The following is a 19481-nucleotide window of genomic DNA, read 5'->3' on the forward strand; positions in this document are numbered from 1 at the left end:
TATATTTTACATCAAAGTTATATTGTAATAATCGGTCTGCCCATCTATGTAAACGCAATGGTTTATGCCCTGAACCAGTCGTTTGCATAAGCGTAGTTAGTGACATATGATCAGTTCTCAGGGTAAATTTACGACCATATAGATATACATGCCAGTGTTCAACAGCAAAGATACACGCTAATGCTTCGCGTTCGTCAATGCTCGCCCTCGTTGGGTGGTTCACGTAACCGCTGGTCGGTTACGGCTTCCTCCACCACCAAGTCCATGCTTCCGAAAACAAACAATATAACTAATCCCATACCCGACTTGGAATGGTAACCGGACGAGAGGCCGTGGTTCGCTATATGGATAAGCCGTCTTATCGGCTTTCCTCTCCCCCGGGATAAATATGTAAATCCTATCCTATCCACTTGTCGTGTATTCAGTCGCCGACATAGTTCTCGAAGCAAAGGTTACTGGCGCGGCGGTGTGGCTCAACGGGCTAAGCGTTAGGAATACGCTCGCCACCGCACCTCTAATTACTCTGCGTGGGTTCGCAGGTTCGTGGTTCGCCATATGGATAAGCCGTCTTATCGGCTTTCCTCTCCCCCGGGATAAATATGTAAATCCTATCCTATCCTATCCTCTCGGCCATGTACAATTTGTGATTAAATTGCTCCAAGAGCTACGCTTGAGGCATCTACGGAAACAAATGTTTGGGCATCTGGATTAAAATACGAGAAAGTTGGTGGGCTTACCAATCTTCGTAATTCACAAACACAACAACACTCAGACGTGTTGTGTACGTCCGTTTATTACAAACAGATCTGTTCATTTAACCTGGGTTCGCACTGGAAACCTGGGTGCGTTCAGCCTTAGCGGCGAAGAACAATGCATAGGAATTGTTTGCGAATGATAGCCATGATGTGCTGTCATCATTTTGACACAAGATTATGCTGAACCAAGGCAATTGTATTTTAGAATTCTGATGATAATAATATATACCTTTTTGGAAGAAAAGTCATTCACTTTAATATGATATTTACACTGGTTTGCATCAAATAAAATATATTGGATACATATTTATTCTTCCACACATTGAATCACTTAAGTTCATAATTTAGAGAGTAATTTCAAAGTATGTATAATAACATAACTAGGTTGCAAAATCCATGCTTCACCACTACTACACATTGTGTTGTATAGTAGTCATTTTTATGCAACCATTTTGAATCCTCTTTTAAGGACAAAAACATTAGATTGATTTAAAGAAAATTATTCACTCAAAAAGATAGTATCACATGCTTTCATTGGTAGATATTGCCTTATTAAAGACAAATTTTTTTAGTACAGTTGTACAAGATAAGCATGGAAATGGAATGGATTTATCATAAATATACAAAACTTCATAATTTTAACAAAACGAAAAAAGCCATACAGTGGGTTAAACATGATAAAGGCGAGAGATTTAAATGCATGGGTAAAATAGGTAAATGTCAGCGAGACCACTAAAAAAACTAAGTAAAATATCAGCAGTTCAATAACGATAGCTATGTACATTCTTTTTACAAACCACAATAAAAGTATTGAAAATTTGGAAAAAGCAGTAATAATTACATCCTGGCAAATTATATGTTTCTGAACGAAAAAAGGGGGACAATTCAGAAAATACTACTGGCACTAGTAAGCAATCTTCCGTCAGAGAAAGAAACCTTGCCATATGGCGATTTCTTAGAAGGAGATTTTCTAGTAGCTGTGGATAAAATCTCAATTTTTGGAAAAGAATCTGTGTTCAGTCCAACAGAAGATGCTTTTCTTGAACTTTTAGTTGGTGAATTGAGAGTTGTTTTACTTCGCATTGATTCCCGAGTAAATATGTTTGATGCTCTTGTATTGTATGACCATGATGAGTTACCGCGGGTCAAGTTCCTGTCAAAGGCATTTGAGCTTGCAGCACGTCTTTGAGAGGCTTGCGACGATGCCAGAGGAATGTCAAATGCATTCAAATATCTTTGTGCAGCCCTATTAAAAACGACAATTGCATTTAACTGATGAAGCTGTTATAAGAGACGAGAGACCTTATGAGAAAACTACCGGTATATCCAAACAAGAGCAGGGTTTTTCTGAAACAAGCAGAAAATAACATATGTTTCGTATGAATATATATTTAAACCTTAGCATACATCTGCATATTAGCGCAGTGCAGAAGAGTCCTGAGCATTTTTGAACTAGCTGCCCATAGCTTGGTGCAGAATCATGAAATGAAACCAACCTAGCAAGTGGACCACCGCTTTTTTCTCTTTCCCTCACAGCTCTAACCACACGAATGTCTGTCACACCAAGTGCTTGAAAGGTTCTTATTACCTGAATAACAAATAATAAAGTTTAAGACAAAAAAGCTTGTGAACTAAATCGATAAATACGTTTTGACATTTTACTAAAAATGGCTGTCCTATCCATTTTGTGGCCTGTAACCCTGCTTTGTGTAAACCTTTATTTAAAATTACGAACAAGAAGCAAATATAAATGCAATTTTATATCAAGTGAAAAACTACTACAGCAAATATCATCGATCACTAGCAACTCTACATGACTTCGACGCAAAGTCACGAAAAAAAATGCACTCAAATATGGTATACATAATATTTGTCGAGGTTGCTATCAAATTTCGAATGACATGAAAACAAATTGAAATTGCACAATTGAATATATCAAACTTAGAAAAAAAATCAGTTAGATGACTGACCTGCAATCTGACATAATCACTCGAATCAAGACCCAACATTTCAACCAAAAATCTTAATGTTGTGTCAGATCGAATTCCTGCACCAGACATTGCAATGACAGCTTGTGATCGAATTTCTTCATTCGAGTCATGCAATGAATTATCCAAATCTTCCATAAGCCTGAATGAGTATAATTAGAAATAGGGATGATTTTCTCAGGGAAATAAATCTGACTATATTTTCAGTCTGAAACTATCGTGCCTCTTCATCAGGGGTCGAGAACCTTTTTGGTCAAGAGAGCCATAAAAGGTACATATTTTTAAACTGCATTTCCGTGCGAGCCATATAGCATTTCTTCACTTAATCAGGCCTGAAATTTTTACTCAAAAGTCAACACATACAATGTCAATATACATTTAAAGTAGGGTTGCCATACGCCATATTTTTCGTCATGCATCAGGGAGAATTGTTAAAAAGTGATTAAATGTCAGAAATTTTCGAATATAGTGAATCCCTGCTACAAATCGAGTATTCAGATATTGCGCATCCACAAAATGCTATTTTTCAGAGATATGTTACATTCTAGCATTTTTGTGCAACGCTGATTGCGTCGCATACAGATAATTGTGATGGTACATATGACCTGAATCGCCAGCATTTTTTAATCAGAATTTTTATTGCACTCTCTCTACCTGTGCTTTATTCCGTGCTAGGGTTTAGTCACTATTGCTGAAGATTGGGCAACAATTCTGCTCCTTTCGTTTTGTTCTGTATTCATTCTTGTCTCATGTTAAAGCGACAACAGTTTGTGTCTTTGGATACATCGTGAATTTATACCATAGTACTGTACAGTATAAGTGTTTTGGTTGCAAAATTGGTCAATGTGGCTCATTAAAATTTTGTCAGGGATTTTGTCTTTCCAGATATGGCAACCCTAATTTAACGTGACTTCTGATGCTGCATGTTGTCGCTGCGGGCCTTAAGCGACTGCTCACATGCAGCACAAGTTAGTTGAAACCTACGATACTCATCACCCTTCTTTCGTTCAGTTAGTCATTACCGTAGAATCTTAAAAACTAACTTTGCTAGTCCAATTTAAATATGACGAATATATACTGTAACTAGTATGTACAAATGAACGAAAAGCTTTATTCTGTTGCTCCGTGACTCTATCGCTTTGTGATGTCACAAAATATGTTCCAGAATCCCCTAATTTTGTCACAATGCCTGCCTGGTAACTCTTTTAGACAACATAGACATGCGATGGGCGAGCGTTCTCAAACGTAGTGTAGTTGAATTGTATAGAATTTGGCTATAAAATCTCGTAACAATAGTAAACTTAGCCCTAAAATACTAGATTTGTCTGGGAGCCATATGCTGTCACCAAAAGAGCCATATATGGCTTCCAAGCCATGGGTTCCCGACCTCTGCTCTACATCATTAATATCTTCGCATTTTACACAAAAATTTATAGCCATTGCGAAGCGTAAATCATATTATCAATATTTCCATCACATAAGTTGTCGGCAATCAGAGATGTTGCATTTAAGCCAGTATAAAGTTAGTTAGTGTGTAGAGTATAGCAAGCTGTAGAATTCAAGCTGCAAAGTGAGTCTAAACAGACCCCTTGTAATTTATTTAATGATTTCCGGCCCGGCACTAAAACAAAACATTAAAAGATAACAACAAAAAACCAATGCGCCATATAGTTAAATGAACAAAAGAATATAAAGCGCAACTCTAATGACATGTGTGACATCCAATCTGTTTCGATATTTGGTAAGCGTGCGAAAGGGCAGCATCAGCTACAGCTCTGCAGTTAGTAAACTTGTGATGGCATGAACTGAACTATCTCTGTGATATCACAATGGGGCAGCGTGATCGAAACAGAAAACTCCATCAGGGATTGCGAATCAGCAAAAGGCGACAAATATGTATTTGCAAAGTTAAGCACTTCATTTTTTATTATCAAGCTATTAGCCATATTACCATAAGCCTTTGTTTCGCGGAACCTTCAAAAATACTTCACGTACCCTAAAAAGGCCGCGGACCCCAGTTTGGAAACTACTGGTCTAGACCATATTTATGGTAGAAAAATGTTACAAGATTAAACGAAATCAGTAGGCATTCACACAACAAGCTTTCACTGACTAAGTAAATACTTACTGTGAAATATATGGAGATATTAAGCAGGGATTTTTAAAAAATGGGCTAACATTCGTTTATAGAATAAAATGTTAAATATTCATGAGTAGTGGGATAATAATTTTAATATCAATTTATATCAATAAACCTGTTTCTCATTCCAAGAGCTGTGATAGCTTGTGATACACCAAGTCGAACATCCCTTTTAACATCATCGTACATTTTCTTGCTAAGTATCCTGTACAATGTTTCCTCATCAACAATTTGTTCCAACTGTATTTAACAATGCAACATGTTGTGAGATAAGCAATTAATGCACAAGTTGAAAGTTGGAAACAAAGAATTTTATTCATAGATATATTGAAAATTTACAAATATAAAATTGTTTTTATCATGTTTTATAAGTCTATAATCTTTTTCCAATGAGATAGTATTTCTTCAATGAAATTACCCAGTACTAAGGGGCCAGAAAAAGCATATTCTGGCATTACTTTGAAAAATTCTAGTCATTTCATCAAGCTGCCTCTAATATCCTATTATCTGTATAAAGCAGCAGTCTTACTCGTGTAATATCTATGTTCAATTTTAAAAACACAACTAATTTTTCTGACAATAGAAAACTTGACGAAACGGTAGTAATCCTCAAAAAGGGTTGCCAACTACAATCAAACCATTTTTACTGAAATAACCTAAAAATTTCATCAACAGTAATTATATTGATGAATTACACCAAGTCACCTAACTCATTTCTTATATATACAACCGTCAAAAACCACTAGAAAGCTTGCCAAAACGTGAAAAACTGTGAAAAACCTCTAGAAAGCTTGCCAAAACGTACAAAAACAGTGAATGTATATATGTCAATCTACTGTTACCTTATTCGGTCCTAAAAATGCTATCAATAACGCAGCTGCCAATCTATCTTTCCATTTGACGGCATTTATCAGATGTTTTACAATGACATTGAATATTTCTTCATCACAGTAATTTAGGCAACGAACTAGAACTTCGAGTGATTGTGCACGAACCGTCCAATCTGTTGAAGACTACAAACAAACAAATCATCACTAATTATTGTAGAATTGGTAACAAATTAAGTTTGAAATAAATGTAAAACCATTAATTCCATAGCTTATAAATATATACCAGTTTTTGAGTTTCTAACCGGGTTGTCTTTCTATCGTAGTTTAAGACGATTGCACAAAATAACTGTTTCTCATGAGGTCAAGAAGACAAATGCTATCTATGTCATATGGCAAGAATATCTAATGCCTAGCCTAATTTGTCAACAATCAAGCTTGATTTCCGAAAACTTACAAGAACTGCATGCTTCAACTTTGTCTGAGAAATCACGGCAGAATCTTCATCTGTATGTCCACAAATTAGTCCAAGACAAACAGCTGCTCGAAAAACGATTTCTTCATTTGCATCAGACGATTCAGCAAGCTGTCGTAGTTCCTTGATTGATAAGAAAAATATTATACTTACAAAGTCAGAAAATTTGCCAAATGTTCAGAGTGAGTATCAACGGAGCAAAAAGTTTTAGATGGAACATTGGGAGCAAAGATTACAATTTCATTCATCCTTGAGTAATTAAAGGAAGCACTTTCTACTTGGAGAAATTGAAGACCTGGACTTGTAACTATGAACCATATGATTCGAAGTTGTATCTTTTGAGTAAAATGTCCAGGGATTAATACACAAAGACATTCATGGCTACAATAAGTTTGAAAATTATTTTTTGTTGGTAATCAAACAAACGAACAAGCAGTATTAGCCGGATCCAGTACATTTGAGTAGTAGGTAAAGAACTTGAAGTGATTCCTCAAGAATCTATGATGTCATAACGCAAATGCAAATAATCTGGGGTAATGAGGGTTTTCTCGGTTTATTCATTATTAGCATGAAGGAAGTGAAATTTATCTAATAGGAGTCTGTGAAACATTACGAATGTATATTTGTAGAGATCCTATGCAATCGATCACAGTTTTAGAAGTTATTGTTTGTACCGATAAAGGCGTCAATCTGTAAAACCTGAATGGAATAAAGACTAAAAATTGACAAGGACATGATATCGATTTGGGAGTCCCACAAATGTGTGGATTCGACTTGAATGCGATTCTGGATCTCAATCTTAGCCCAATCTGAATATAGTCATCTTGTTAATAGTAGAATATCAAAATTAAACGATATGCACCTTGACCAATTTTCGCATCACTTTTTTGTATTCAATCTCATGGAATATTCCTCGAATAGTAGATGTACAAGCTATTTGCTCTAAAACATCAAGTTTTGTTTCATCATTACCATGGCGAAGATGGAGTGTTAACTCTCTGACAGCATCACATGAACAAAATCCTGGAAAATCAATGCATTCAAACCGATTAGATTATTTAAAATAGGGGTGACGACTGACAAGCGTACTATTAGTCATCTCGTCAAATGTTTTTATACATGGCCTAATGGGAATAATCCGATATAAATATTGGGTACTCCCATAGTATGTGACCCAAGATGGCGGACACCGGTACATAGTATGCGTACCAGGTTAGGGTTAGGCCATAATTTTATTCCAATTTTCCTTATTTTTATTTCTATTATGAGTTCGGGGACTCTCGTAGCCAAGTGACTCTCGTAGTATTTGTACCAGAAATTATGGCTTAACCCTGACCTGGTACACATACTACGGTCATGGTCAAAAATATTCAGGAGAGCTGGTTTATAAGAGTGAATACGGTATTCAATGCAGATTTACACTGCAGCAAATCCAATAATGAGTATGATAAAATCTCAATCCATTCAATAGTGCAATAAGGAGACAACTCAAAATAACCAAAAGCAAAAAACTAAAAAAAATTAACATTAAACATTAATGAATTCTATTAAATGAGTTAAATCTAAATACGTAATATGGCATGTAACCAAATTTTGCAGGTGTTTTACACTTTGCTCTGGCAAAAAACCTGCCAATTCTTACAAAACTATTTTATCATGTTCCATACAATTACAAGACTACTAACTTTGTGGTACTCCCAACCAAAGTACTTCGGAAGTACCAACTTCGTTATAATTTTCACCTGAATTGCAATATGTTTACTAAAAGTTAAGCATTGTTGAGGTTGAGGCTTCAATAAGACACTTATCTTCTCACCTAGATTCAGAAGTGCTTTAGAAGCTTCAAATCGCACAATAGCATTCGAGTCATTTTTCACCAAATCAGTTAATACAGGAACAGTGCTATCCGAATCTGCAACTCCAAGAAAAGATAAAGATTTCGCTGCATAAATTCTGACATCGTCTTTTTCAGACTTTATTCCGGTTGTTAATAGATCCTGAATAATGAAAAAACACACAATCTAGCGGATTGAAAGAAACCATGTTTTATTTGAATAGGTCTAAACATTATTAACAGTGTGCAATGTCTTGTGATTGTTGTATATCCAATATTTTAAACAAATTTAACCCAGCCGAAATGCTATAAAAATTTTTTCCAATTACACTTATATAAGAGAAGAGCTAGTATGATGAGAGGCAAAAAGCATCGGTACTCCCGTAGTATGTTTACCAGGTTAGGGACAGTCCATAATTTTATTCCGTTTTTCCTTGAGTTCTATTACGAGTTCAGGGACTGTCTTGCGTTTTCCGTGTTAATATACCCCCTGTCCATAGCTTTCAGTCCCTTTACAACTTGATGTAAAGTAGGGGAACAAAATTAGTTACCTCCACATTGGAACACACACTTCTGGAGCATCAAAGCAACATGTCTATCCAAATTAGGTTTGCGATCATCAATCTGACAACGCTGATATTTTATACCCAAACAATAAATTCATGTGTGAAAAACACAATATACAGAAGCTTTTTAGCAAAATTATTTCTCACCTCCAGCCTTTGCTTTTGAGGCTGTGAAAGAGCATTACCTCCACTGGACTTCAACTTTTCAATGAATCGTATTCCACTTCCAATCCTTCTAAATGAGCGATTCGATGTAACACTGTTGGGAGTTATCAAATCACGCCTAATAGAAGACCTGTAAAGAGAGCAAAAAAGCCACAATGACTAAGTAAACAAAATGTGATCTCCAACTGCATAAAAAAAAAATTAAAATATTTTTTTTGATGCAAGATAATGTGAAATTTAATTTGCATTGTCAATTTTTGTTCAAATATCACAGCATTTTTTATTCAAATTTTTGTCGGCTACCATATCGTTCGAGTGTCGAGTCATTCGACTACCGAGGTATCACTGTAATATAAATATATACAAAATGCCATTCCACCTGTCTCTGTTTCTTTTTGTTACAAATAGCTTTAGTTTGGTCTGATTGTATAAATTTCTTTGATTTACAATTGTTTGTTGTGTCATCAAATGACCACTATCTGGACGAGCTTCAGTCCACCTATCACAGACATGAGGATATCTTTTTGACATGTTCTGAAAAAAGCAAGCACTAAATAAAATCGATTTGATAATATTTGTTGAAATCTATTCGAGACACTGCATGTATAGCATTGTCTTCTCACAAATAAATGAAATCATGATATTATTGCTTGATATACTTATCAAAAGTCTGTTTTTGACAGTAATTTCTGATGAATTATTACCAGATGACCCATATATTTCAAAATCCTGAATCCAAAAACAAATAAATAACCATGATAACTTGGAATACCCACCGTTCTAGTTAATTGTTGAATGTTTTTGGTGTTAGGTTGCAAAGCAGCCAGAGATCCTGATGATATGTAGGTTGAACTACTCATTATACTTGATGATGATCCAGGCCTTGAAGATTCTGTAATTGAGGAAAATCTAAATTTGCAACTTCTTCATCTAAACCTTTTTATTTGACATTTCAGACATATGTATTCATCTTTGGAAAAGTCATCAGACAAACAATTTCATTAGTAGCGTTTCTTGTTTACTGAAACAAATTTTCAGTCACAAATTGCAATAGGCAGGTAGATTAGCAAATTTAAATTTTCAAACTCAAATAGTTATCCTATATAGTAGAATATAAAAAGTGTAGGAAATGTGCAAAATGAATGAATTTAACCCCAGGACTGCGATTTAAGTGTAACTAGGCATGAATAAGTATCCAATTTCAGAGCACTTTTGGTATGAACACATATGATAAAGTATTGAAAGTTACATACTCATTGATGACGTAGCTCTAGTAACATCACTTCGAAAAGAACCAACAGTTGATCCTGCCAAATAAAAACAAAAAGTACTCATTTTTACTGTGATTGTAAGACATATATCATGTTTAAGGATATAATATAATAAGTAAAATAGTCCAGAGGATATATGGATGGAAATATAATGGTGCAGAATATGCAGGCACAATCCTTGGGCCAGAGTTAGACCAGTGAGTGTAGTGTTATTTAAACTTTTTTGCGACATTACACACCAAAGAAAATTCTCGAAAATCATTGTTGGGACTTTGGGAGATATAGAATTGAAGCTTTCAATTATTTTGTTTAGAATCAAGTCAATGGTCACAATTTCAACTTGCAGAAGTCTTTGAGTCAAAAAATTATCAACTAAAATGAAAAAAGAATGCAAACAAAAAAGTTTTTCATAGTGAAAATTTGCCATCCTTAATTTGGGATATCAGATTAAGACAGATATTATTACTTTTGAATGTTACATTTTGTTATTTCTGAGCAATGAACTTTACACCTGGAAAGTTTAAAAGTATATAATATGCGCATATGGTTGGAGCTATTTTTATGTAGTGAATACTGTGGATAGTCATTCTGAATAACATGTTCATAGTGGCAAGACAGATGAAAAATTTAAGATGTCCTATGTTGAGACATCATTATCGATACCGTGTTTTGGTTTGTTTGTTTCAAATTTATTTGTTTTTCTTGTAAGAGCCTATTCTATTACAGCTACATTTAATAATTTTAAAAACTCTATACTTTCAATGAAGACAATTTAGAAGTCTGAAAGTGCTACATTATATCCATAATTATTTTTGCTACTATTGATTGCTGACAAATCCCCCATATCATATTTCTATTTCCAAACTAACAAGAAGATATTTTTAATGGAATCTGATACCTCAATCACTATTAAAATGTCTGTAGCTACAATGGACCCAGATTTCAGCATGGTGTATGCGAGCCTAATTGACATGATTTGTGCCATTGAAACAATCCAGCGGCATGTCCTTTGCAGTATATCAAATTTTTCTTTTAATGATTTTTTACTTATGCAAGCGCATTTACAATTATGAAAGTTCAACCCCTTTTTCCTAGGATTTCACTAGGCGACAACCCAACCACGTGACATTTAAAAAAAAAGTTATAAAATAAGGTAAATATTTGATCGCTCCTTTGTCAGAATAAACAGTGTGAATTCCCAGATCAAAGTGAAACCAATGGAAGGTACAACTACAAATATCAACTTGTCACTTTGACAATTACAAACTAGGTATCCATTGGTGCAGCATATGCTACCCTATATGGTACAACAGCATACCGCACACTAGACATGTTTAGAAGTCAAGTCTCGAGCACATAACAGCATTTGAAATCGGGGAAATTACTCAATTAGAACCTCATTGTAGTGATCATCAAACTACAGGGTTGAAATAAACATGCAGACTTTCCAGTCACTGATAATTCAAAAATGAGCAAAAAAGACATTTCTAATAGGGTAAACATTAACCAAGCAGCAATAGGAACAACAAGGAACAAGTATTTTGTCAAATAACATCAAATATAATCAATACAGAAAAATCTAAAATACAAAAAATAATGATTGACTATCATATTATGATAACAACTGTTATTATTACTGGTTCATTAATTCATAACTTAATTAAGAAAAAAATTCTAACAAAGTATGATTGTATTTTATAATCAAATAACGAGGCCAGCTTTATGAGGGACAAAAACGAACCTCCAGTCCATATTCTTTTTCTGTCTCTAGTGCTTCCTCTACTTTGCAATTTACTGACAATTTCAAAATTTTCATTGTTGTCTCCACCGCTGTTATTCACATCAAATTCAACAGATAAATTTGCAGCTTTCCAAACTTTATCTTGAATTCTGCGAGTACGACGTAATACTCGTTCCAAATCGCCTCTCTGAATATCATGAAACAAAATTTTACATTGCATATGTTACAACTAGATTAAGTGGGGAATGTTGACCTTTAAATAGGTATTTCTCGACCCAACAGCCAGAACCCAAACAATTCTGGACAAATAAAAAGAGTTTTGAGTACATTACCAGCTTACTTATTTACGGTAGTAAATATCTTACAAATATTTTAACTTTATTATTTCGAAATTTCAGGAGAAAAACAACTTTATTTCTTTATTCATCAATTCAATAAACGTGTTGAAACAAAAATACTCACTAAATTAACATGGAACAGCTTGATTAACATGTTATAATAGCTTCTTAAACATAAGTTTACAAGCACTTATTAGCCTTGGTAATTCCAGCAGCTAGTCTATGCAAGATGCGATAAAGTTGGGAAAGTAAGTGATTCAGATTAGAAGTGAAAAATTAAAAAATGTGTCAGAGTTTGATCATTGTAGATCAATTTTTGAACATTCATATACACTAAGGATTTGGGAACACAGATTTTATGAACACAGTACTGAAGCTATATTTAAATTTTTATTCAACGTTTCATATGCCTTTCTCTCTGAACAAGGCAATGCGCAAGCCAACATTGCTACTGTAGTTCAGAAAAACTGATATCTGTCCAGTTCAGCCATGTCCACTGAATTTAGTACCACCAGGGTGAGGTGGTGGGCATTCAATTTGGACCAGAGATTTTTAACATGCGATGCCAATATCATTAAAGTCCAACATTTCAATCCCGAATTGGAGTATCAAAAAATCTTTACCAATATGTCAAAATTTCCTGCTGCTGCATTTTGATCAGTCAGCCAAGGCAAAGATGCGGATGTTATATATTCTTCTGAAGTCGGAGTAACGAAATTCGCTGGCATAGCAAGGCCGAGATAATGGTAGGAAAGAGCATTTCCCTGTGATAAACACATACAACAGAAGTTACTGTTTTCCAACAAAAAAAAAACTTCGTATTTTTATACCACCGGTAGGAAACCCAAAATTAGAATATTGTCTGATTGATTGTTAAATATGACAAAAAAGTATGAAGTCTCTCATTCATGCATAGCATAGGCCTAATCATTTCCTTCTAATGTCTTAATCATTACCGACAATCCAGATCTAACGATCAGCTCAATCACTCAATCCCATAACAATCTTTAATTTTCTCAATAATTCTTGTAAGAATGAAATCTGACTGAACTGAGTATGTCTGTGTGTTACAGGTCATAATTTTGAAGGCCCTATAGAAAAAAATACCACCAGTATTCCCGCTTGACCTTATTATAGTCTAGTCCAGTGGTTCCCAAACTTTTTTGACAATCGCCCCCCTATTGTAGTTTATACAACTTCATCGCCCCCCGGCAATACAAAAAATATAAAGTCAGAAACGAATATATTACAGACCAAATAAGAAGACAAATCATAGTTTATAGTGTTTTTTAATGAAATAGATGAGCTTGGTGTTCTTCAGCGAGTTTTTTATTGTATCTTAAATTACCCCGTTTACAGGTGAAAAGGCGATTTCGTTGTTTTGGTAGCAATAGTAGCACGGCTGAAAACCCCTTTTTCACCATATAATAGGTCGGAAATGAAAGAATCCAGGGTTCTACCTCCTCAAAAACCGCCGTGTACTCTTGCCTCATAGTATTTCACTTCCTAAATTCATCCTATTTCACATTAAAATAATGAAAACAAAGTTAATTTTCCCAAACTTATAATAATGATTTTCGTACATCTCATTCATTCGTACAGCATGATGACATGCACCAAAATACTTTGGTAAAATTCATCCCCGATTCCTCATCCTACCACGGCCTCCAGTCCGATCACCAGTCCATAATTAATCAGCCATTTGTTTTTGGATTCATGGACTCGGATGTGGAAGAAGTCGTGATCGACTATCGGCTACGGCTCGCGGGACTAAATTCAGGGTTGCCAGTCTTTTGCGGGTCGCATATATTTTTTGAAAGTTAAAAACGGAACAGCGCGCGAAAACTGCGACAATTCGTGAACTCAACTCAGTCGTCTTATTAAAAAAATATTACAATGACATTTAATGTGACACTGTCTTGTTGCTGCATCACGCTGAATAGCTTTACGACGCCAAATGTGGAACATTTTCTAAATGGGCATCACTAATCCCAGTTCTTTGCTTGTTCTTTGTAATATTTATCTTTGAAAAAAATTGTTCGCACAAATATGTACTTTCAAACATCGAAGTGAATATTTTTGCATGATTTGTGAAATTTTGATAAAGATTTTCTTTAAGAAGATACATTCTTACAAAAATTAAGCAGTGATGAATGTCTCAAATAGAATATGAATTTTATTTTCTTATTGCATTGCAATATATTCGAATATTGACTGCGCTATTGAACCCCTGCCCTCAGCATCAACTTTTCTTCGTGTTTCCATTTGTCTAATTATAATTAAATTGTGGGCTCAGTAAACGAGTAGCTGTACAATAGAATTTTTAGGATATAATAAAATTTAGTCCAAACGAGTCTCACGATAAATTCTGTTACGTAAAAAAATGTAATTTACTCCTCGGGCGTAGATTATAAATAAAAAATTTTCATCATCAAAACCGCCGTTTGGATGTTTACCCGGACATAGCTTCCTTGTTTACTTCGTAACATTGGCCAATCAGCAAGATGCAAAAACGTAACAATGCCCCCTTTCACATCCGCTCAGACACGCTCACTAAGACAGATTTTCAGGCGTGGTCGTGAACATTACCTCAGTTTCGCTTTTTGAATTATGTTCGTTAGTTTTTAGTTTTTTTCGGAAATTTAAATATAAATCAAATAAATCAATGATTACTTTGTCTTCCTATAAGTTTCAGTTTAATTTCAGGAATCAAAAATTAGTGTAGAAATAGCTCTGATAGACTAGGCTAAAATTCTTGATCGGTACTTTTAAAAAACAGATTGTTGAATGGTGTGTATTAGAATGATAGTTTGAAACAAATACTCCATTTTACAGCCAACAACTCGCGAAACCACTCTTAAAAAAAACACCGAAAATTTTAAAATGGTAAAGTATGGGAAGAATTTTCCGCAGTCAAAGGTCGGGAAAAGGTCCATTCAGCGAATCGTCTCGGGCCAGATTATTTTACTCCGGCCGTATTTTGCCGACCACTGGGATACGCAACTACCGTCCCTTACTGCGAAGACGAGTCCAGAAATCCTTTCGCGTGTGATAATCGCCCACGTGATTCAAGCCTGCGAATGCACACAGATTACAGAATTAAGTGCGCCGAACATAAAACAGGTTTCGCGAAATCGCCCCCCTATTGCCCCCTTCGACTTTTTCGCCCCCCTCTGTATCGTTTTCGCCTACTGGGGGGCGATATCGCCCACTTTGGGAATCACTGGTCTAGTCTATAGTCGTGGATAGCATACTGATTAAGAATTATATAAACAGCCATACCTGCATGATAATGTCCTTATTGGGAGAATAAATAAACTGATGATGACCACTTGACCAATAAGCATCACTCGCATCAGCATTTGACTTCGTTTCTTCTGAAACATATCAATGAAATTTTTGTAAGATTTCTTACCAGTATGGGTAATTACACTTTTGCAGGAGTTAAAACAACTTTCATTGGAGCAGGACTACCAGACAATGATTGGCTTGAATGCCACCAATAAAACTATAGATTGCGACATTCTATTAGCTATATTTTCACTTGGACATGAGTAAAAAATGCTATATGGCTACTGGCCAATCAAAGTCTGTGCAACATTTCATAAAGCGATCTCTAATAATTTAATGAATAAACATAGAACTGTATTTTATTGGCAAAAACTATTTTCATATAACCCATAATATAGATTACATTGCAATATTTTATTAGCTATATTCTCACTCAGATATGAGTTGAAAAAATGCTATATGGCCACTTCCAATCAAAATCTGTGCTAGATTTCATGGTTAATTAACATGAACCATATAATAGGATATTTTATATCATAAAAGTAAATAGTTTTAAACAATATTTTTTTCTTGTCATAATTATACAATTCCAGCTACAGTAAGTATTCCAGGTGATAAATTTTATCAATTTAAAATAAAACACTGGCAGTATTATTAAACTATACCATGTACCATTTTCTGGTATTGAAAACGAAACTGGTGGTAAAGTAGCAGTTTTCTTCAGAGATGACCTTTCAATGGTTTGTTGTGATAAGGGTACATCAGGAGTTAGATGAATAATAGATTTTGGTGTCGGGGATGCTCCTGGAACCTGAAATAATGTCAAGTACAATATGAAAAATTGTAAAATTTGAAATTAAGAGATTACTTACATTATTATAACTTTATAGTAATAGTCTGAATAGTCTTCATTCTATAGCAATAATAAATTATCAGACTACATTATATTATTTCAAATACCTCTGTAAAAAAGGAGGCAGAAGAGACAAGATTCAAACTTGTTTTTCTGACTTGTTTTTCGTTTGGTACTTTGATTTCAGGAACTGTCTTCAACTGTAACCATTATTAATATAAAATAATATAAATGGAAAATCATAATACTCAGTTTATACTGTACTGATGATAATAAATGAATGCTTTCTGACAGCCTTCTTTTCAAAAGAGGATATCATTTTCTAGGTATAAAGGCTACTATTGTGTAGGTCAGCTACCTTACTCATTGAATGTTTGCCAGATGAAAAATTTACTCATTACAGAAAAACATTTTAAATTCTTGTAGTTGTCGTGGATTGAATATTTTATGTGACGGAAAAATCATAATACACTGAAGAAGCAGTCTCTTTTAACGAGCGTGTAATTGCAACAGTTGATTTGGATGCCTTTGCGTGGGAAGTATTTGATTCCGATTTTGAACCCACCTCCCTTTTGAAAATCTTGGCTGCGGCCCTGCAGACAGCAGTGATGGCAGATATTGAAGTTAATAACAAAAGTAAATCTGTAGCTAAAACAAACATAGCTCAATTTTTTTATGCTCAACTTTTGTATTGAAATCATCCCTGGTAATTATTTTTTTCGAAATTGATAATAAATAATTTTCTTCTGCGGAGTGCTAGACTATTTTCTATTTACAGCAATGACTGTAAAAAGTGTTCAGTTTTGATAAGTAATGTTATTTTTCCATCATACAAATTTATGAGACATACTTCTAGCAGTTCATCCAATTTTTCAGAGCTGTTCCTTTCAACAAGTGTGAGTATTCCTTTCTCAAGCCATTCAATTCTGTGACTTAACTTGGCCTTTGACTAAAAACAATTGCATTGATTATTAGAATAGTGAGCCATTTACTACTAAAAATATGCATCGTCAAGTGGGAGGAATGCAAAAAATTGCACTAGATTACACAAAGACGAAGACTTCATATTCAAGTTTTAATGGAACAAACAAAAAAATTTTGAAACTTGTAAGTCAAATTTAAAATTCTAAGGAATACCAACCTCTAAAAATCCCAAACTATGATCGTTATGAATATTGCTAGTTAATAGGGTATATCAATATCTTACATTAGCATTTTGAAGTCCAGGTAGATTTATCCTACAAAATTTGATTTCTTTATTCAATTTGTCCAAAATATCAACAATCTGTGAAAGATGTTGGGTCTAAACAAATTCAATGATTGTTATTATTGAAATCCAGGTAGCATGGTCTCCTCCTGACTTACTAACTTACAGGCGCTCCAGAAGTGTGAGTACCAAAATGGGGGTAACTAATTTTGTTCGCCTACTTTACATCAAGTTGTGTGAAGGGACTGAAACCTATGAGCAGGGGGTATATTCACTTGGCTAACACAAACAGTCCCTGAACTCGTAATAGGATTAGGATTTACATATTTATAGAACTAAAAAAATTAAAATCTGAATAAAATTATGGCCTTGCCCTAACCTGGTACACATACTACGGGAGTACCAACTTTTGTGCAAAAATATAAAAAGTAAATATCCACTCAGGTATGCATTTTTTAAATCAAACCTTTTTGTACAGATTAAGTATTGCATGACAAAGTGTTTGTATTTCACTCAAAGCGGTACGAGACTCCAAATTATCCAAGGCATCAGAAAGATTTCTTTGTATTTCTCTTGTAGTTCGGACCTGGAATGACAATAAAATGCATGCATATTCAAATTTTCATACACTCTAATCTTGTGCTTCTTAACTGGGTAGGCTATATACAGTATATAGTATACGAACTTTTAACCAAAAGAAGCATAACACATGTATGTAACACATGTAATAATAAACAAATATCTTGCTAATTTACTATTGTGTTGTCCATGCAAAAACAAAATGAGTTAAACGTTTTTACCGTTGGGTCTTTTTTGATATACTGATAAAAGAATCAGAACAAAATGATATGTAGAAATATAGAATATTAACTTTCAAATTTGTTGAATATAACAAATTTAACAACCAACCTGTCGGGAAATAGCATGGTCTGATGGATACAACACTTTCTTGCTCACTTCATACTTGGCAGGTTTGAAACCATCACCAGAGCCCCAGAAATCCTTTTCCGAGTGCACATCAAGTTTCAATGAAACTTCAAACCCCGGTGAATCGGGCAATTCCTTCTTAGAATGCATTTACTTCTGTACTTACTCAATAACAAAGCTCGTACTACAGCGATAAGTAGGAAAATAAAATAACATTTCAACCAAAATTGACATACAGATATAAAAGTAAACTAACTAATCCCATACCCGACGTGGGCTGATACCCAGACGAGAGACCATGGTTCGCCATATGATTAGGCCATCTTATCAACTTTTCTCTTCCCCAGGATAAATATGTGAATCTGGTCCTAAGTTCACAGTTAATTTACTTCTGTACTTACATTTGAAAGTAGATTTTTCTTGACGTACCTCTATTGAAGTAGTTTATAAGTGAGTATAAAATCCTTCGGGGATGAAAAACGTCACCAAAGATCACTTTCGCCCCAGCCCCCAACCCAACTTAAATTACCAGAAAATTGTCAAGAAGAATAGAAGTTTTACACAATAAAGCTGTAACAATATTATTCAATTCTACACCTCTTACTTGTTGTACCCCTCAAGTTCAAGAATTTATGCCTTTCTGGAAATAAATGCATCAATACCCATCAAATTTATTACCAAAAGATTTTAATAATTATTTCACAGCTCAGTATTTTATACATAGCCATCACATGCGATCATCAACCCAAGGGGGAGCAGGTGTAAAAATTTGGAATGATTCACCTTCTACCATTAAAGACTTGACATATCCCAATTTTAAAAAAACAATTACGCAATCACTTATTCTCTTTATACTCTTCCTAAATATGTAGTACCGTTCCCCTATTACATACTTCTGTACTTTTATTCACCTCATTCTAGGATTTTTCGGACTGTTTGTTTACATGCCGCATCACACGCACAGCGGATATTTAATTCACTGTTTTGTCTTTGAAAAGATTGCACGCAACCTGATTACCAAGTGAAACACCTGAGTAATGACTGCCGTCAATATTCATGTTTATTTGTTTGTATGTTTATTTGTTTGTGTTTGTGACTCGTTT

At 34.5% G+C, this 19481-nt stretch overlaps 1 protein-coding gene across 2 annotated transcripts; it reads right to left on the reverse strand.

Moving 5' to 3' along the window:
- Nucleotides 1-935: 935 nt before the first annotated feature.
- LOC120341127 (uncharacterized) lies at nucleotides 936-18805 on the reverse strand. 2 transcript variants are annotated; one of them, XM_039409571.2, is made up of 21 exons: nucleotides 18361-18805; nucleotides 17918-18037; nucleotides 17452-17547; nucleotides 17095-17193; nucleotides 16352-16444; nucleotides 16064-16202; nucleotides 15383-15474; nucleotides 12724-12864; nucleotides 11763-11949; nucleotides 10004-10057; nucleotides 9527-9642; nucleotides 9130-9284; nucleotides 8733-8880; nucleotides 8002-8182; nucleotides 7048-7208; nucleotides 6168-6308; nucleotides 5726-5896; nucleotides 4999-5123; nucleotides 2726-2885; nucleotides 2252-2343; nucleotides 936-2001 (listed from the first exon to the last, which is right to left on the reverse strand). In XM_039409571.2, exons 1-21 carry the CDS (start codon nucleotides 18526-18528, stop codon nucleotides 1641-1643), a joined length of 3000 nt encoding a protein of 999 aa, XP_039265505.2. In that variant the 5' UTR covers nucleotides 18529-18805; the 3' UTR covers nucleotides 936-1640. The 2 variants fall into 2 exon arrangements, with proteins under 2 accessions (XP_039265505.2, XP_039265503.2); XM_039409569.2 differs by having other exon boundaries at nucleotides 15383-15477; nucleotides 18361-18802.
- Between the last annotated feature and the right edge of the window lie 676 nt (nucleotides 18806-19481).

Source organism: Styela clava, chromosome 14 (genome assembly GCF_964204865.1).
Source record: "Styela clava chromosome 14, kaStyClav1.hap1.2, whole genome shotgun sequence".
Taxonomy (NCBI): Eukaryota; Metazoa; Chordata; class Ascidiacea; order Stolidobranchia; family Styelidae; genus Styela; species Styela clava.